The sequence below is a fragment of the Littorina saxatilis genome, linkage group LG12, assembly GCF_037325665.1.
Source record: "Littorina saxatilis isolate snail1 linkage group LG12, US_GU_Lsax_2.0, whole genome shotgun sequence".
Lineage (NCBI taxonomy): Eukaryota > Metazoa > Mollusca > Gastropoda > Littorinimorpha > Littorinidae > Littorina > Littorina saxatilis.
The window spans coordinates 58,174,019-58,195,064 of NC_090256.1; the positions used below are offsets into that span (position 1 = coordinate 58,174,019).

General features: G+C 39.7%; 2 protein-coding genes across 9 annotated transcripts in view; one reads left to right on the plus strand and one right to left on the minus strand.

The window, feature by feature from the left end:
- Positions 1-1,948, minus strand: part of LOC138982376 (retinol dehydrogenase 16-like) — a 22,334-nt gene extending 20,386 nt beyond the window's left edge. Inside the window, exon 1 of one of the 3 annotated variants that reach the window (XM_070355640.1) lies at positions 1,442-1,948. The gene's annotated coding sequence lies outside the window, so the exon portion shown is untranslated. Of the gene's footprint in view, positions 1-1,078; positions 1,100-1,430 lie in introns of those variants that run through there. The other 2 variants (XM_070355639.1, XM_070355638.1) reach the window with 2 other exon arrangements.
- A 3,413-nt stretch (positions 1,949-5,361) lies between these two features.
- Positions 5,362-21,046, plus strand: LOC138982369 (cAMP-responsive element modulator-like). 6 transcript variants are annotated; one of them, XM_070355627.1, is made up of 7 exons: positions 5,362-5,505; positions 10,061-10,239; positions 12,910-12,995; positions 13,448-13,581; positions 15,427-15,594; positions 16,462-16,609; positions 18,529-18,880. In XM_070355627.1, the coding sequence occupies exons 2-7, from the start codon at positions 10,063-10,065 to the stop codon at positions 18,671-18,673; spliced, it is 858 nt and encodes a 285-aa protein (XP_070211728.1). In that variant the 5' UTR covers positions 5,362-5,505; positions 10,061-10,062; the 3' UTR covers positions 18,674-18,880. The 6 variants fall into 6 exon arrangements, with proteins under 6 accessions (XP_070211728.1, XP_070211729.1, XP_070211730.1 ...); XM_070355628.1 differs by having other exon boundaries at positions 5,403-5,580; XM_070355629.1 differs by having other exon boundaries at positions 5,408-5,494.

Below are 21,046 nucleotides of genomic sequence, written 5' to 3' on the forward strand. Positions count from 1 at the left end.
GGAGAAAACTAGTCTCTCACGATGTTCTTTGATCATCGCCCGCCATTTTGTAAGATCAATTTACAAGTTTTATCTTCGACAGTGAAACCTGTGCTTTGGAACACCATACGCACTAATCACAAGTCCACGAATAACACAGGTTTCACATCTTCTCAGCCTGGACTAATGTAATTCCAAACACACTCATGTGCAAATTGTTTCCATTTAGCAGAATGAAACACGTCAAATGCCTTTGTTTTTTGTCTTGGAAGAGGAGCTCAAGTACGGACACGGACAACACTACAGGCCATACTGTACGAGTCGTCATATTACTCATTACGTTTTCCCGACGTCATGAAGTTATGACGCCATTCTAGCCCTTTTTTCTATGGAATGCCTTTTGTGTCTAAACAAAAAAATCAACATTTGCTAATTTTCCTATAATTAATTTTGTCTCAGTTTGCCCAAGGATTTAAAGATGTCATCCTGCGGATTTGTAAACTTCAGGAGTTAAACTACCCAAAACCATTAAAACATTTTCCGAGGTATTTTTCAAGGGGTTATTGCCCTGCCGTAAGGACTATACCGCGCTAATCTGGCGTGTCAATATCACTACGTTTTGCACGTGCCGTGGAAGGTGATCGATTTCCTTCACGCGGGGATTGACGAAGCGGCTGTACTCTATAGGTGATAAAATACAGTGCGTTCAGTTTCATTCCGTGAGTTCGACAGCTTGACTAAATCATAGACCAAATAGCTAGATAAATGGTCTATGACTAAATGTAGTAATTTCGCCTTACGCGACTTGTTTTCTGTTTTCAGTCGATACGATTTTTTTAATGATTTTTTTTATATCAGTTTTCTGAAGTGCTTTAAGTTATGCTGTCATCGAACCGATACAATTTAATCTAATTCCTGTTTGAATTAATCTGATTCGCATACTGAGATGTATAGCCATCCACTGGCAACAAAACTGCAGCGTAGGTAACCGACGTCAGGTGCCTGTGGCATGCACTTTGACCAAAAGGCGAGGGCCCCAAAGGGGGGGTATCATCACGATCACGTGAAGGGAAATTTTATCTTTCACGATCACAGTTACCTTGATTTTTGTTTTCACGATCACGAACACCTTGACGAATAGAGGATCATAGAGTGATACAGCGGTGAAAAATGTACGTTGAAAATAAAATGCTTTGCAATAATGCCCATCACGATCACGAAAACAAATGACGATCACGATCACGAGACTTGATTTTTTTGTCATCACGGATCACGGGCAAAGTCCCATCACGATCACAGAAATGGAAATTTCGGCAATCACGGTCACAGAAAGGTCAAAAATCGCCAATCACGATCACGATTTTAAACCCTTTGGGGCCCTCAAAGGCAAGGTTGTATTTTGCTTTCGGTCGGGCTTCTTTCACACAGTATTGAAATTGTATGTACAGTACCTTGTACCCACCTTGGTTGGATATCCGGGTGTAACAGCAACGCAGGTCTTTTGTTGGTTTCAGCCTCGCGTCGTTGAAAGAGAGAGGAAATAAATGCTTTGATATGCTCAATCAGTTGTATTGCTTTAAAGGGCAACTAAGCTTCGAAACGCGAACTTGTTCAGTTGTTGCCCGCACAGTTGAAGCAGCACTTGTCCCGCAGTTGTATAAAAACGTCGAATCCACACTGATAATCAGTCACATAAACCAGAATTTCAAAGCATGTCATGCGCATGCTCCGCCTCTGAATTTTTTTTTTTTTTATAAAGCAGGCGTTTTTTCACGAACTCCTTTTCAGGTATGGTACATCGTCACTGACTGTGATCACCCGCCTGTTGCACTGCCTGCCTAGCACCGAAAGCTTGTTGTTGGTCAGTCGTGTAATCTGCATTAGATACTGATCCATAGGCACCAGAATTAATAAGCGTTACAATTATTCAAACACTATTGAGAAAACACACCAGGAACCAGTATTTCGGTGACTGGAACGTGAAAAATGCCGACACTTGAAAGTGGAGTTTCATTGTTCAAAGTGCCTCCAGCAAGAGTCAATCTTGACAGGTCTATAATTTCTTTCTGTTTTGATCTAGAGAGTCAACTGTTGTAACTAAACTGCTGCAAAAAAAAAAGTTGAAGAAAGAGACAAAAATCTATACATGTACAGTCATTTTTTTTTTACATTTACATGATTCAGTACACATTTGACTAAAGAATACATATTTGCTGGAGACTAGGAATCAAGAGAGAAAAGTGGGCCAGTGTGTGTGTGTACATGTGTGTGTGTGTGTGTGTATCTGTGAGTGTGTATGTTAAGTGATTCCAAATAAAACTGATGTACAGAGTTTCATGAAGCTTTACATGTGCATTCTTCAAAATTATACACCCAACCCAGTCAACTTTTTAATTTTTTGTGTGAGAAAGTTTAATCATGTCCATCCTTTAAAAAAAAGTTAGGTGGCAACGGCTTTTTTCAATCAAATTCATTGAATTTTTGGTCAATCTTCATCCTGGTCGGGCTATAGGATTACATAATCTTAACAAGACTGATTTGAAGCTTAACATTTTTTATTTGTAAATAAAACTTCTGCTTGAAATGGGAACACACTTAAAAAGTAAATGTAATTCATTGTATCATTTCTTGAATCCCAAAATATATCAATGTGTTTGATTTGGAAATGTGCTCTAAATACCTATTTCATACAAATTAGGTTCACTATACCCTTGTTTTGCCAAGACCAGACAGCGCTGTCTTGGTGGACAGACTTTAGGCCAGATCAGGACTTACTGGTCTTGGTGTAGACTGAAACAGTGTGTTCAGTTTAGATCTTTCAGTTTCAGTAGGACAGGTTCTTGGATTTTAACAATAACATCCCTTTAAGTTCAAGCTACCTGGCTATGTAGGGCTGTCAGTTGGAAAGATTGACTGAATGTTTTAATATCGGTTAAGTTTAACTTTTAAGCAATTTCTTTTTCTTTGTATGTTTGTGTGTGTTGCTTCCTTCGGGGCTTTGTCTGATGTGTATCTGTGTGGTGATACAGCCATCCACAGAGAGAAGTCGCGTAAGGCGAAATTACTACATTTAGTCAAGCTGTGGAACTCACAGAATGAAACTGAACGCACTGCATTTTTTCACAATGACCGTAGTCCGCCGCTAGTGCAAAAGGCAGTGAAAGTGACGAGCCTGTTTAGCGCGGTAGCGGTTGCTCTGTGCTGCATAGCACGCTTTACTGTACCTCTCTTCGTTTTAACTTTCTGCGCGTGTTTTTAATCCAAACATATCTGACATATCTATATGTTTTTGGAATCAGGAACCGACAAGGAATAAGATGAAATTGTTTTTAAAACAAGTTCGGAAATGTAATTTTAATCATAATTTTTATATTTTTAATTTTCAGAACTTGTTTTTAATCCGAATATAACATATTTGTATGTTTTTTGAATCAGAACATGATGAAGAATAAAATAAAAGTACTTTTGGATCCTTTTATAAAAAAATAATTTTAATTACAATTTTCTGATTTTTAGTGACCAAAGTCATTAATTAATTTTTAAGCCTCCATGCTGAAATGCAATACCGAAGTCCGGCCTTTGTCGAAGATTGCTTGGCCAAAATTTCAATCAATTTGATTGAAAAATGAAGGTGTGACAGTGCCGCCTCAACTTTTACAAAAAGCCGGATATGACGTCATCAAAGACATTTATCGAAAAAATGAAGAAAACGTCTGGGGATATACCCAGGAACTCTCATGTAAAATTTCATAAAGATCGGTCCAGTAGTTTACTCTGAATCGCTCTACACACACACACCCCGCACAGACACACAGACACACAAACATACACCACGACCCTCGTCTCGATTCCCCCTCTATGTTAAAATGGGGAGCAGAGAAGTCCAGCAAAAAGTGAAACTGATGGGAAATGGTGATGTGAGATATGGCGAATCAGCCTACAAAAAGAAAAAGTCAGTGAAGCAACAGTACCTGTGCCGTCATAAGAGGACAGCCTTTTGACCAGTCAGAACAGATCTTTTCGTCAAAATCTGACACATAATTAACTGGTAGGCTAACAAGCAACAGGATATGAAGTACATTCATTTTGAGGTGTTGTATCTTCAGGCTTTTCTTACCAGATTGCTACAAGAAAAACAATTTACCCAATGTTATTGGTATAATGCATTATATGCATTGCTTTGGGCAAATTTTTTGACTTCATATTCTCTGGCAGTGACCTTGCAAGCTTCTCCTAGAATCAAAGAGAGAAAAAAACCACTCTCATAATTATTGTACTATAATTCAGCTTTCTAATAACTGCTCATATTAATTATTCTCTGGTAAACCAAACAAATGTTCTTTTCTCAAGTTTGAAAGTAAGATACTTTTCTACCCAACTTAATTCTTACATACATTAATTACTTATCTCACACACACACACACAAAAGCAACAGAATATTTGTTCACAAAATCATTAATGATATTTATTTGGTTGTAGTCCTCAGTTTTTGTATGGACTATGAAGGTACACCGTGTAAACACGTTTGAACTTTACTTCTACAGAAGGTACATCTGGCCAGAACAACTGATGTACAGGTTATTGACATCTTTTGGGGGTGTTTTTTGGACCGAGAAAATGAACCATGCAAGAGTACCTTTCTGTCAATGTATACTTGGAAGTTGGAGGATTATTCAGTTGAAGTGTAATTACAAAAATCTGGGTAAACTACAGCTTGGTGTCCCCTTCAGTAAAACAACAACAAAGATAAAACAATAACACGAAAGCGTTCTTCGTTGGCTCATCAACAAGAAGGGGGAGGGTTGGGGGTTGGGTAGGGAGATGAAGAAAAAACCAAATGATTAATTTTATTTTTTAACTGGCAGACTCTCACTAATCTGTTAGTCCAATGTATGCAGGAACAAAAGCGTATAGAATCGCTTCAGCTGGATTATGAACTGTTCCGATTGAACGTTTTTTCCGTTTAAAAAATTAAAGACACTAAATGCGCTTGTATGTCTCTTCTGTTCAGCCTTGAAAGAGCAACAACCGCACTTGTCTTGTTTGCGTCCGCAGAGCTCTACCATACTTTTCAGTCACCTTCACCGCTGGGTTAAAGGCCAATTTACTGCCTTAAACTCCCACGCGAAATCAAACAGATCGCCTTCAAATATTGTGTGGTGAAGAGGTACTGTCCACCTGAGATTGTGATGTCTTCTTGAATTTGAAGAAATTAGTTGGTGTCATTCTAATCCACCCAATATATTCTTCATTTTCACAGTCTAAAAATCTGAGAACCAGACGAATTTTGGTGGAGATAATGAGCACACGTCAGCACGAGGTTGGATGACGTCAGTCATTGTGCATCGACCAATCACAGTGTCAGGATCCTGTCTTCGCGGATGAATACCCCAAAATTCCGTCGCAATGAGCCCTTCTTGTTCGGCCTTGTGACGCTAATGGTGTAGTTTGACGTGGCGACTACGTATTCTGCAAATTTATCCACTCCGATTGCCGCAAAAGTTGGTGACGAAAAGTACGTAACTGGTAAGTACACGCTCGGCGAATCACAACAAACAGCATGGTGTCCACCGCAGAACCATCCTTCGTTGACTTCTTGAGGTATTTCAACATTAACGGTGTGATGTTTCTGCCATTTGTTTTGTTGGAAATTGCGTTTTCGCCTCACGAACTAAGCCAAGCCGAAGTTCCACTTCTCGATTCAATTTGTCATTCGAGCGCACTGTCTCCCCTCGGTTGGGTCACATAGTGGGGTTTCCCCCATGACGTTGAAAACGCGACTTTTAGAAACAAATGGTGAAAAAAGTGAAAGATAGTTGTGAATATTGTGAATAAGACACATATTTTTCCTTCAAGTTCAACCCACCAGAAGAGTGGAGTGTCCATGATGGATACTGATCTCACTGCGTGAGTCAACGACAATCGTTTTCTGTTTGTTGTTTTTGTTTTCTCATAAACTGAGATGGGTTACGAAAAGTTGAAACTGATCGATTGTCGATAATATTTACATTCTTGTTACTGTTAGGAGATCTGAAGTCGAGATGTGACATGTTGAGTTGTGTTTGGTTTCATTTTTCTCAACTAACACATTTGTTATATTGTGTACACAACACTATAGTTGACAATACACTACTTACTACCCGAAACATTAACAAACGGTAACAACTTATGACTGTCAGTGTCCCTGTGTGTTTTGGTTCAAGTCATGTTACACCTGGTGTTTTTTGACTATTTGAGACGTTTTCTGTAGTCACGTTTTTTAATCAATGCTAAGATAGTGCATAACATTAACAATTAATTTTTTAAATGTCACAATTCATTCTACATAAAAAATTATTATGATATATTTCACAGTTCACACGCCACCCACAGTTCGAAGAAAAGGTTGTTGAATATTTTCTCTAAAGTCTAAGTCAAATGCTTTCGATTTATATTTAAACACAGTGAGTCAAGAAGTTATGAGATGGGTTTTTTTGCGTGTGTGAAAGTCTGCTTTCTGTGTTGCTTATGTACATGGGTGAAAGTAGCCCGTCAATTGACTGAAATCCGTCAATCTGAAAATAAGTCTGACGGAAATTCCGTCAATCCGCAATTTTTATTAAAAATTTTTTTTTTTTTTTTTAAAGCGGAACGCGTTTTCGAACTGCTATGCGGTAAACCCCGTAGGTGAGGTTTCTTCGCTTTCGGATTCGCTCTGCATCACGATAAAAAAAAAAGTTCTCGCGTTTTGGCAGGCATTACAAAGTGGTGACACGATTTCTGCGACAAAGATGCCGGTTTTGACGGAAAACGCATGGACAGATCTTATTGATGCTGGTCTAGCCAACAAATGGCGATGGGACTGGTTGGAGTTCATGAAACTAAAACTGTGTGTGATAAGTTTGGTGCTTGAAACTCAAGTGCTTTTCCTTGAGAACTTTACACTATAAGAGATGCTACTGCTTAGTTGCTACTTTGTGCAGTGCTACATCATGCTTGTGTGACATTCTGTTTCATCATTTATTTCAATGCCTGTCTGGCAATGTTTGCTTCTTATTTTTAAATATTTCGAACTTTTATTTCAGTTGTTCAGTTTCTATTTCATTTAGTAATTGGCTGTTGTCAATGTTAAAGGCACAGTAATCCTCCCGTAAACCATCACAGATACGGTCAGGCTTTTACACACAGTACAAACACCCTTTCATTTAAACACTCACCGATTGAGAACATCCTAGGTGCCCTCCGTAAAGAGCGAACAATTTTCAAAGAATTTATTTTTGCGTGGTTTATCTTACCCCTGAGCCATCGTGAATCCGTGTGATCCAGTTTCCCTTTTTCACAATGTAGTCGTCAGTTAGTCATTTGAATGCACTCCATGTGAGGTTATCTACAATAGCACGTTTTTATGCACGAAACAAACGGCTGTGGTTCACAAGAACTCTTGCGATGGCTTTTGACTGTTTAGAGGAACGGCGATATGTACTGATAAACTGTCGTCTGCTACGACCCTTGCGTGACCCTGCTTCCGGGCTTTTCTGAATGAGACCCGAAGGGAAGTAACTCATTTTTGACAATCTGCAAAATTAATTCGTTAAAAATTGCTCGCTCTTTACGTAAGGGACCTAGGATGTTCCCGTTTGGTGAGCGTTCAAATGGAAGGGTGTTTGTACTGTGTGTAAAAGCCTGACAGTATCTGTGATGGTTTACGGGAGGCTTACTGTCCGGGCGTGATTTCCGGTAAGTTGAATATTCATAACAGCCGTCCAGCACCAAAACGAGGCGCCATTGTTGTTATAGGCTAAGTCCACGAAAATAAATTCTTTGAAAATTTCTCACGCTCGACAGAAAGCAGCCAGGATGTTCCCGTTCGGTGAGCGTTCAAATGGAAGTATGCTTGTACTGTATGTAGACGCTCGGGGAGCTCTGTGATGGTTTACGGGAGGCTTACTGTGCCTTTAATTGTTATCAATTGTGTCGTTGTGTTGGAAGATGCAAGTGTGAAAAGATACAAAAGAAAAATGATTACTTCTGTGAATTGTTTTGATTTTGTTTACCCTTTTTACCATATCATTAGAATCTGAAGGTATTTTTTTGACCTGCATGATAGTGACAAAAAGTGTATTTTTTTGCCAGGAAAGGCCACAAAATCACAATGTATAATGCAAAAATTTGTTTTCGGCCCCCCTGGACCCCCTAATGGGGCCCTGCCCCGTACCCCGCCAGGGCCTGGGCGGCCCCTGGACCCCTGCCTCAAAAAAATTTTCAGTCAATTTGATTTTCATAGGTTTCACCCATGTATGTATGTTAAGTTATCATTTATCAATGTATTCTGTTGAAATTTGAATGGCAGAGTTAAGTTGCCCAGTGGGGCGGTAATTTTTTGATTTACAGTGTGGTACTTGTAAATTGAGTCCGATGAATTATTACTTTGTGTGCAAACAGTAGGTTTAACTGTATATTTTTATTTTATTTTACATGATATGAAATTAATAGTATTTATATCATAAGATTATGTCCAAAACTTGTAGCACTTATTCAGTTATTGCATTTGCAGTTGATTTTTCACAGGGTCTTTAAAAATACTTTCATGTGTGTTAAAAAAAAGCTTTTCCATACATGTGCAAACTACGAGTGGAGGCTAAAATACTTTAAAAGTAAAACAATCTGAAATGCCTGCAGGTAAACGGTGAGCAGAGTTGTTCTCAGACACAGAGAAAACTAGGTCGGTTGGACTTGGATTCAAAATTTGATATTTATCGGTCAAAATGTCCTGGCAGCAAAAAATAGTTCTGTGTGAAGACATCCCTTTAAAGCTATCTGACATTCGACCAGCCTGGGGTCAGAATGATGTGTCAAATAAAAAAAAAAGTACCATAAACTACCTTGTACACATCCAGTATTGAGCAGACGCCCAACCCCTGACTTTGGGTAAAAAAAAAACAACTGTGTGTGGGGTGTACCTTGTAAACGCCCACCCACCAAGATGCTGCGATGCAGTCATATCGTCGAGTTCTTAGAAACATACTTCTGGATGGCAATGCCGAAACAGGATGAAGATTCGGAATACTGTTATGAGGTTTGAGTGCTCAATTGAGTGCTCAACCTTAGCCCACCCCTCCCCACCCCTTTTTTTCCTTGATAACTTTTATTAGACTTTAGAGTAGAGCGAATGAAGCCACTTCAAATATTTTATTTTGTGATGTCTGTGCAGATAATTGCGCTGCTAATGCCGGTTACACAAGGCAGATATTGAGCCATAATTTTTGATTCCCTTTTGAGATGTGTGCATTTGTTCTAAAACCATGACGCTAAGGGATGTTTGTGGTTAGTTTCCATATTCCATTCTGTCAAGGCACCCTCACACATGCAAACGCGATTTGTTTGTGTGACACAAAAAATTAGGGTAATCGTTGTTTCAGAGAATCTTAATCAGATCCTATGAACATTTTTATTCCATGTAAATTGTAATACAATGTAATACAATTGTTTAGGGTACTTTGTGTGACACAATGGTTATGTTATACAAAATGATGGAGTATAGGTTCTGTCTTCGGGTTCTGTCTCATTAATAAGAGCCATAGACACATAGACACCAGCCTTATTGTTGAGATGCTGCATTATGTTGACATGTTAATACAACATCAGTCCACAATGTAGAGTAAAGCAACTAAAGTTCACTTACCATTTTTGGGGAATCATGACTGTCAGTTTTGGTAATCTTTGTTTTACAAGAATATATACATCATCATTACATCACATGTGATGAGTGATTGTGTCAAGGGAGGGTTGTGTCTGTTAGAATAAAACTTATGGTTATATGTTATTCCAAAATGTCTGATTATTCATGTTCGGCAGAGACTAATTTAAGGTTAACACACAAAAAAGCGGGATTTGACCGTTTGTGTTTGCAGCACTTTTTTCTCACTAGGCTCTTGAAAAACAACAACATTAGAATAGTGTGTACATGAATACTATTATGTAACAACTAACATTGATGTAGATTAGTGACATGACAAATACCGGAAAAGTATAATTTCTTGCCTGACGAAGAAATAAGCATATTGATGCATGAAAATTGAAATGTCTTTTTTTTTTATTTCAGAAATGTCAGGGGGTAGCGGGCCAGGGGAGATTGAAAATGGCAATCAAGGGATCTCAGTTGTACATGTAACAATTCCTAATCATCCCGTCCAGGTTCATTCTGTGATCCAGTCCCATCAACCATCTGTAATACACTCTGCAGGGGGCACTGGACCATTGCAAACTATTCAAGTTGTCAGGGTAAGAGGAGAAAACAGGGTATCTAGCCAGTATTGAAGTTCAAGTAGCTTGAGATTAGTTGTGGAAAAATACTGGTGTCACTTTCAGTGTGCATATCGAGTTCGGTCAGAATGTTTTGCTCAGAAACAGATGCTGCTTTGACAGTCAAATTCAAATTTCAGCCAACTACTTCACACACATACATGTGTTGATTCTGGGTCACAGTCTGTTTTATTTTTATTTTATTATTTAATTTCATGATGGTGCTCTGCGGTCGACTCTATATTTTAATACATACTATGCACAGTACCTAAGTAGGCATGACCAAGCTAAGAAGAGGTCACTCTCGCGGAAAATCGGAAGCCTGAAAACAGGGAGACAAAATATCAAGCTTTCACCTTGTGCAGATACGCACTTCGAACATGTCTTTTGCATCGTTTTTGAGTCACTTGAGAAAAGTGACTCTATGTAATCGGTCAGTGTTAGTCTGTCCGCCGGCCGGCCGCGCCGGCCGGCCGTCTGGCCGGCCGGCCGTAGACACCACCTTAACGTTGGACTTTTCTCGGAAACTATCAAAGCGATCGGGCTCATATTTTGTTTAGTCGTGACCTCCAATGACCTCTACACTTTAACGATGGTTTCGTTGACCTTTGACCTTTTCAAGGTCACAGGTCAGCGTCAGGTGTTAAAAACTGACCTACTATTAAACTGTAGTGTAGTGTAGAGTGGACATCAGCCACAAACTGCACCTCAATTTGGAAGAAGACTCCAAAATGCAGATCAAACACACCAACCTCGCTACTTCAGAGCTATTTTGAGCGATCTCAGTCACTATTTATTTTTCGATCAAATGCTTACCTAAACTTGTGACGTCAAAAGATGTACAACATTTTTTTCACAACAATGTTCGAGTGGATTTATAAACAATGAAACAACTGTAGTGGAGAACATTTCTTAATTTCACAAAATAACAATGGGTCCTTTCATACACAAGATTGGGAAAGCCATATCTGGCATCATTCAGAATTGTTATGCAAGAGGCGAAGCCTTCAAGGCTCCCGTAAGAAATCGACAAACAGTAACACAAACTCAATCACTCCGTCACACATACACACACACAGTAACTGAGTAAGCATAGACACGGTGCAAGAGTGGGAGACGCTAGATCTAGATCTGTCTGTCTGTAGCCTACTTACGGGGACACGACTGCCACTGAGATCGACACTGCCCTTTCGACAGCGCTTCCTCGCGCAGACACTGAAAACACTCTGTGCAGATCAACCTGTAGGGAATCTCCTTTGGTATCTTCTTTATCTATTTTTTCTGGAGCCGCTACGAAACCGAACAATGTGAAATCGTCTTCCCCGAATCGGCGAATGCAGCTCGGTTAGAACTGAGAAGTGAATCTATACCACAATCCTTCACGCGATCTGACCTAACCTTGACCCCTGACCTGGTCTACATACCACACACAACACAAACCAGTCACCTGTTTTTACCACCCCCCCCCCCCCCAAAAAAAAAAACCAACCCCACCACCACCCGTTTTCTTTGGATACACACTTTATCTACATACGTGCCGACGTAATGTTGATCATTGCTTCAATACTTTGTAGCTGTTGCTTGGATAATAACCCGGTAAAATTAGTATTTCGGTGTTCAGTCAAATGTTAAAGTTTCTATCACACACGCACGCACGCACAGACAGACAAAAGTTAGCATCGCATAGGCTACACTTACGTGAGCCAAAAATACGCTAGTCTTTTTCAAAAATTATAGTCTGTTGCAAAGACTTGCAGCAGTTTTCAACATTATAAATCAAGAAAGATAGTTGGACGGAAATTTGGTGCACAAAACAGTTTTCCTGATCACGAATCATTTCTCATTAACTTTCTTTCATGAACATGATGAAGTGTACATTTTTTTTTTAGCAATAGGCGTGTTTTGAGCGAATACTGGTTTCGTGGTGCACTACCTGTGTTTTTGAAAAAAATACACAGCGGCCATAATTTCTCTTTATTTGAATGAATTTACACATATTTTGTCAAAACTCAAATTTGGTCTAGAATTTTTTTGTTATTATGGTTCTTGTAAAAAAAAAATTGGTGGATGTTGAGTATGTCACATTGTCAGGCTAGTGATGTTGGTGGGAAGGAGGATTAGCTTGTGCAAGTTTGTATGTGAAATATTCTTTGGGTTGAAAAACTAAATGGATTGGTGCAGGTCAGATTAGGATAAAGTTTGTGTCAATCACTGAATCAGTTGGACGTGAATGTTTACTTGATGAAGTTGAACATTATTTTATGAAGCTGTCTGAAGGTTAGAAATAGAAAGGAGGGAGACTTTTGTTTTTTTCTTAATGGGGAGGAAGTATTCTATTGGGGGGTCTGAAAAGGGGGGGGGGGGGGGGGGGGTTGTTCCACTGTAATAAGACATGACAAAGGTGAGTCCTGTAAGCATTTGCTTTTCTTGTTGCAATAATCTATGATACTGTCTTGTTAACAAAAGCAATTTCGGTGACACAATTAGAGGCCTGTTATTGTTAAGAAACTATTTGCTTGTTACTCTGCATTAGTCAAGGGTGTTCTTTTCTTGTCTACACTACAGTCTAGCTGCATTTTTTTTTAGTATCACGGTTGTTTTGCTGGAACTGAATGATCATTTGTGACTTCTTTTCTTTTTTTTGTGCAGGTGGCAAACGTGGATGAAGAATTATCGTCAGACGACTCAGAGGCTAGGAAACGAAGAGAGATTCTTGCCAGACGTCCTTCTTACAGGTAAGTAAGTGATTGACCACCAAGTGTGCTTTTTTATGCATTCATAATGGTACCATATGTAGATCACTAGATGTTCATGGATTGAGAAGTAGAGCCTTATGGTTTATTTTTGTCTTGGGCTGGACAGTAGAGCTGCAGCTTGAGCTTCAAAGTTTTGCCAGTGCATGGGTTTTAGAAGCGTTCAGAGATTCACACTTTAAAGTTAAACAGGATTGGCTTACCTCTGCAAATGCCATTGCCCTTCAGATCATAAAATGCTGACAATGGTAGATTTTTTAAGAAGAATCAGTAGTTTCTATGAATGGGTTTGCCAGATAGACTCACTATTTCCAGACTTTGTGCACTTACAGACTTTATTGATCCTTGCTCATGCCATTGCTCTCATCATTCAAGTAACCTATGGTTTCATAACCTTATAGCTGACAGTTCTTTGGTCATCTTGATTTTTCCAGGAAGATTTTGCATGACCTGTCGTCCCCAGTGAACAAAATGGATGACGAGTCCAACAGCAGCCAGAGTCAGGATGGAGACCACGAGGCAGCTCAAAACCTGACCAATTCTGCAAATTCTGTGCACTATCAGCAAGGTGATTTATTTTCCTCATCTGTTCACTGCACTGACTGTTCTGAGATGACAATGATTTGTGACTGATCATTTATGGAATGTAAGCTCTGCGTTTTGAGCATCACCAAGGCAGCTTACTGGCCTTTCCCATCACTGGCATGAAGAGAGGGTTCAGTATCATTCAGGCATGGGAATTGTCCGCGAAATCACGGATTTCAGCAAAAAGAGACTAACGTTTTGACCAGCGAAAATAAAAAATTGTCCGCGGCAAAAAAAAAGGTGGACACTAAAACAAAAGTTGCACCGCCTGTGTTGAGAACCTTTCCCGCCACCAGTGACAAATGGGTCATTTTCCACCCGCCTCAGTTAGGCACAGAAAGCCAACTATGGCAACCATGATTCTTGTGGGCGCTTGACCCAGGATCATGTGCCCTTGACTCCACTGACTTTCTGAGCTCAAATAATGTCTGCGTTTGGAAGGAAAATCGTATGTCGTGGCCAAACTTTTGATGATTCTGAGTGTTTGAATAAATGGAGGTGGGATTGGGTGTCGACAGTGGTAGAAATAAAATGTGGCGATACAGTCGTGAAAGAGCGGGTCGGCACCAGGTTTCGTATAATATTTGGTTAAAATGCTAAAATTCGTTTTCCTTCCGAAGCCCCCCTAGTGCCCCTAATGGGGCTCTGCCCCTGTACCCCTCCGGCCTATTATCAGAGTTTTTTCTATTTTGGAATTCCCATGCCTGAACATTGTGTTTTAATTTAAACTGATACGTAATTTAGAATCTATGTTTTGGTACACGCACAGTTCAGCAGCTCCTGATCGTTTCACTTTCAGAATACACAGTGTTGTTTGTTTCCCAGCTTCACCCCTGAAGGTGGGAAACAAACAGTACTGTGCATTCTGAAAGTGAAACGATCAGGTCAAAAGGTCAGTTGGACCTGGCTTTGTCCACTTGGTGGGAGTTTGATGGTCAGAAGACCTAGTCCTACATATCAAAGCTATCACACCGTCCAAAATCCAGGGGTCAGACCCATGCATCAACAAAATCCGATCAAAGAGCAAAGTCTGGGAACAACATTATAATTATGCATACATATGTACATTTTGCCTTATCACTATCAGACTGCAAAGCATAATTCTGCTGGTATGAGGTTTCTTGGCAAATTGAGGTGTGGCTCTGAAGAATTATTAATATAATTATCAATATCATGGGATAAATGCTGTCTAGAATGCCAGCTCATCTGGTTGTGATATTTTGGCTATGTTTTTTGGCCACCACATATTGACTTGTTCAACCATTCTGTATTCAACACGTATCGTTCTGCAAAGGCATGTTTTGGGTTAAAGGTTCTAGGGTTTTGACTAAAAGATGGAAGTCTGATCCTTTATGATTAGTATTTTCTTTTTGTATTGGAAAGGGCTAACACCTTTCCGGTTCTCGCCGGAAATCTGGTTTTTGAAAACTTTTAGAACCAGAAAATCCGGTTTCTTTAAGTAAAAAAAAAAAAGAAAAAGTTTTTTGTTTGGATGGTTGATGTAGGCAAAATGTGTACTATTTTATAATTTATTAACATACAATTTGGTACCAGGAGAGGCTGTTCTTTGCCCCTGCTGCCGTGGACCCTGGCCTTTCAGGTTTTTCACTTTTTTTGTGTGTCAGCCCTGTATGTGTACTTGGTAATCAAACAATTTCTCTTGCCATGTGACATGTGGAAAATTTGGCACTCAGTTTTTCTAAGGCTTGGTTTTAACTTTCCCATTCGTAGTTTTGTATGATGAAGCTTTGCCTTTGAGTGTGTTCAGTTTAATTTTGCCAGTGGGGACAAATGAGCTCTTATCATATGTCTCTTTTGTTTTCATCAGTAGTACCAACAGGGACAATACAGCTGGCTGATGGCACGCCTGTGACGCAGGGTTTGCAGACCTTAACAATGACCAACTCCAGTCCCACCTCGGCATCCAGTGCTGGGGGTGGTAGCACCACTATCGTGCAGTATGCTCAAGGCCCTGATGGCCAGTTTTATATTCCAGGTAAGGGACTAGTCAAATTGTGGAATCCCCCACTTTAACATTTTATCTCTTTCAAAAACATGTTTTCTTCGGTTTCCATGTCTGTCACTCGTGTCAGTTCGCTTTCATTGCAAGACCCTCCTTCTTTCAAGTTCTAAGACCTGACTTTCTCAGGTTTTTATCAGTCTTAAAGGGGGGGGGGGGGGGTTTCTAGTGTGTAGTGAAAGGAATCAATTGTTTCGCTAGTTTCATTTTGGGGCGTATTTTCATTAACTTCTTGCTTGTTTTCTTTATCCCATAAACTAAACGAATGAGCTGATATTTGAAGTTCAACAAGGGCATTACTGATTAGACTAGTTGATAAGACATTGCCCTTCTGGAAGGTTCGGGGTTTGAAACCCTGCCGCACCTCATGGATTAGAGGTGGAGATGTTTTCGATCTCCCAGGTCAACTATGTGCACAGACCTACTAGTGCCTTATCTCCCTTCGTGTACGTACCAAGTACGCATGGAAAAGATTCTATAATACATGTCGTGGTTCGGTGGGTTATAGTACTTGTAAAAGCCCACGCATGCAAAGCATGAGTGTATGTACTCTAATGTAATTACATGTAATTGTAGCCCATTAATGCAGAAGAAGAATATAAGTGATGTGCACTTTCATAAGTGAAAATTACACATGGGCTGACTCAGGGTGGTTGAGGCCTCGGCTAGCTGATTTCTGCATGTTTTAGTGTAGTACCAGGTATCCAGGATGTTTATTACTTTGTAGGTGGGTTGCAGTTGTTTTGATCTGAAATGCTGTGGATGCACCGTTTAACGGTATCAAGAAATGAAGCTTTTGTCGCGTAAATTGTGTGTTTTTGTAACAGGTTTGGTTTGTTTCAGTTGGTGGAACTAATGTTCAGGCATACCAGATCGCGACATCGCTTCCCCAAGGTGTCGTCATGGCAACAGCAGGCAGTCCCATTTCCAGCCCACAGCATCTTTCTGAAGAAGGATCCCGAAAACGCGAGCTCAGATTACTCAAAAACAGGTGTGTGTGTTAGCAGTAAAGCTGTGCCGCCAGCTTGTTTTCCTGTAATGTAAACTTTGGCACAATTGTTCTTACATGCCCTAAAGCTGCATACCTGATATGATGGATAGGCTACCTCTGTTAGTCCAGATAAACATTTCAGAACATTTTCTACTCCAATGCATATTCAGGGAACATATTTTTCCAGTACAAAAACATACCAATATTCACACTCGCACACACATTTGCATGAGATCGAACGTTTCATTTTTGTAGTCCAGTGTCTCTATCCTTATAGAGAAATGGTATAGTTATCTGTTCAATGGTTGTACTATGATGTGTGACCTCTCAGTGCTGGTTGCTGTCATCAGCTGCACACTAGCTAGATTAAGAGAGGCGAACAAAGCCCACCACTTTCCTTGTATTCTCATGTATTCTCTTTATTTATATCGCCACCTCATTTTCTCTTGCCCGCTCGGATGCGCGCACAACAAAACTCAACAGTGCGTGTTGTAAATTTCGCAGTTTAGACACCACTGGCAGAGAAATTCTGTTCGCAGAAGAAGCGCCGACAACACGTGCGATTAATTTGCAACCCGAAGCTCTACTCATACAATTTATAACTGTTCAAAGTGAGACAGTTCACAAATTAAGGTCTGCCCTATAAATATAAGTATTCTATTTATATTAGGGAAGAAATAGAACTCTAAAGTCCATCTTTGATTTTCCCTAGCGCAACCTAGGCAAAGTTATGCTACAGAAATCCAGTGAAAGATCGACTTCAGCGTCCACTCCAGACCTTGAAGTAGGAAGATATGAACCGTTAAATAACAATCAGGTAACCTATATCCAATAAATTAAGGTTTCCATACAGAAATAACCAAAACATGATTACAAAGTAGATTCGTAGAGTCGCCAAAATCAACGAAAGTCGTTTGTGTTCTTATGTGTGAACTTCGTTTCACCGCCAACTGGAAGTGACGTGTACGCAACATTTGTGACGTAGCACTTCCTTATATGGCACGAAACGAATGGTTGGTTGAAAAAAAGCTGTACTAAATAAGCCTAATGTCTGCATATGTGCTTTAGTAGCTGGGCCAGCATCCACATAAGTGAGGGCTGAATTTACTTGTATGCAGTTATCATCATGCACTGTTAGTGTTACTGTTACCAATGGGTCTCACCGATCGCTGGTAGGGAAGATCTCGCTGCTCAGATATAATGGCTACCCTGGCTGAAAGAAATCTATGCAGGACAAAGTTACATATGAAAAGGCAGGAATGCGTTCCAAAAACAATATTCTCTTGTTCAAGTTGCATAGTTCTGTAGTATATATTTCACACAGTAACATTGAACACAAAGATACAGTGTTTGATGCACAACATGTGCATGCAAGATGAGCAAGACAGATGTTATGCATTACTAGAAACTTCACCAGTCTAAATGTCAGGGAGAAGGAGCATTCAAATTGTCACTAGGTTTCTTCAGTGTAGGTAGTGGTAGAAGTGTCTCTTAGTATTGGAAGATTTTTTAAGTTGACTTTCTGTGGGGATTTCACAGACATGATTTGTACAGACAATGAGTGCATGCACGCCCCGACACGTGACAAGATTCTGTATTTGTCACATCAGTCTGATTTTAAAAACAGGAACATGCAAAAAAAAAGGAATTTTGGAAATGAGCAAATCTGTTGCTAGCAAACAGAATTTCTCTTTGAAAATTGCCCAATGGCAAGAAATTTAGCTGATATCAATAAATGTGACGTGGCATTTAAAGAGGATGGCACTTCAAGACATATGATACTGGATTTGAGTCAACATCAAATTTACATGTAACTTTTTTTTCAACATGAATACTCATTGTGTTTGTATTTTTATTTAAGTCTTGTCATTTTATGTTGTGACTGTTTTCCTGAGACTAATTTGTTCTCTCATTTGCAGGGAAGCAGCAAGAGGGTGCAGGATCAAAAAGAAGGAGTATGTGAAGTGCTTAGAGAACAGAGTGGCGGTACTTGAAAACCAGAACAAGACTTTGATAGAGGAACTGAAAGCCTTAAAAGAGTTGTATTGTCAGAAGGAGGGATGACGTGATCTCTTGTAGTTATATGTTGTGACTGCTTTCCTGAGACTAATTTGTTCTCTGATTTGCAGGGAAGCAGCAAGAGAGTGCAGGAGGAAAAAGAAGGAGTATGTGAAGTGCTTAGAGAACAGAGTGGCGGTACTTGAAAACCAAAACAAGACCTTGATAGAGGAACTGAAAGCCTTAAAAGAGTTGTATTGTCAAAAAGAGGGATGAGGTGATCTCAGTACAAAACTTGCTTGTGAACCACAATGGGGAATCCAACTTGTTGGTATCCTGTGCACCAAGGACCCTTGCCCACCAGCTGGGTGAGTTGTCTGGTGAGATCTTCATGATTGTGTGCACACTGATGTGCAGCTTGGACTAGGAGGAGTGGACAGGATGTTGTGCACAGCAACTAGTTTTTCTTCCTGCACTTCAACAGGAAACGGCTGTTTGCCACCAACTTCTTCATCCTTTTCAAAAAAGCTTTGAAGTGAACGATTGAAGAAGAGTCGGGACTGATTTTTTTAATGAACTTTCAAGGTAGAAAAGCCAATGTGAGAGATCAGCCTTGAGTAAGGAAGAAGTGACAATTGCATGGTATTCTCTTTCTGTTCCTCTTGTGATTGTATGGTGTTTTGAAAGCTTGCTGATAAGGATCAGACAAAAATGGAATAACAGTGTGCCAGTGACTTTTATAAAGTGTGGCAGGCATGACGTCATTCTTTCGACTTTGGATGGATGCTTTATGAAGGTCCTGTCTTGGAGGTTCAGGCATGGGAACATCGTCGGCGGAACTGATCTTTGGTACTCGTTTTCATTGCTTGAGTCTGCTTTCAATCACATGTGTCTTTGGTTTCAGCTTTCTATTGTGTTTATCTCTGTTTATTTGTGCCTGTTTACTGAGTATGAGTGAGCCGTTGTAAATTGTATTTGAATTGAATCACCATGCTTTACTTAAAAAGTTAAGAAAACAGAAGCAGCTAATGATCATTGATGCTTTTCGATAATACCTCTTGTCAGGATTTTCAGCAGTCTTGTAGAGCCTCTTTACGTAAGCCAAGCTTTTCAAAACAAGGTGGAGCATGTACCACGCTTCTGATCTGCTTTATTGGGCTGATGGCAGGATAAAGCCTATCGGAAACGTGGAACATGCTCCGCCTCGCTTTGAAAAGCCTGGCCGAGGTTACAGGGGTTCTTACTCGGCTGAAAATCATGACAGTTATTTCCGGAAAACGTCTAGTAGCAAAGGTTTGGAATATCATGGATTTTCATTGATGGTATTGGTTGTAGAATGTTTCAGGCTGGTTCATTTGCATTGGAAGTAAAGGCAGGAAAATAGTATTTTGAATTAAAGATGCGTTATTTGGCCTTCGCATGCTGATTTTTGTTTTAATCATTATTCAAGTTCAGAAGTGGAGATTTCAAAATCTGCTGCTTTACTTACTGTCACTCAAAGCGTCTCTGTAGCTGTTTTTTTTGTGGTGTTTCAATGCCTATGTGACCCAAGTGTTTTGCGTTTTTAAAAATACATAACTGGTCAAAAACTATAGTGGATCTCTTGTACTGATACTAAGGACTAGGTACACCTGTTCATAAGCATTGTGGTAGCTTCTTGATTTTATCCTGTTGAAGAAGCCCTCCTCAAGAGCGCAGAGACAGTGGCAAGATATAGACATTCCATCGCTCTGGGTCAGAATTGACTTCAATAGTTGTTGCACCCGTGGTTTCAGCACAGAAAGGCAGACAGGGATTTTAAACATTTTTGCTTATTTAGTTTAAAGTAAATATATTACACATGCCTGGTTTGATGTTGTGAGAGGTGTGTTGCTTACTGAGAACTCTACAACACACCGGCTGTCTTGCGAAATACATACATTATAATGTGGAAAAGTGTAAAAAAACACAAACCTCTAATGCCTTACTGCCTGCTAATTGACCCTGAAGGAAAATGTTGTGATTTCTGATTCGGAGATCAAGTTTTTGCTCAGATATACCTGAGTGTCCAAACAGTGGAACTGTGTGTGATGTTTTTCAGAAATTTGTTGTCGTATTAACTTTGTTCCCATGCCTGGTCTTTTAACATTGAGATTGTTGACTGTAAACTTGGATGTAGGTATTGTGAATGGCTATTGATTATTCATTGTGAAGCACAGATTGTACAGACTATATTTGTTTTCATTGTGTTAGTTTGATGAAGAGTTCCGGGTCGTTTATTTGCAGGTTCACATGTTGGTGAAGACTGAATATGGAGAATACAAGACATTGAAATGTTCTTGTTTACAGATTGTAATTTTTATCCAAAACAAGATGTCTCTATCATATTTTAGTTCCTTCAAGAGTATCCTTTATCTGTTTGTATTGTTTACTTGAACGATAAAAGATATAACTGTTCAA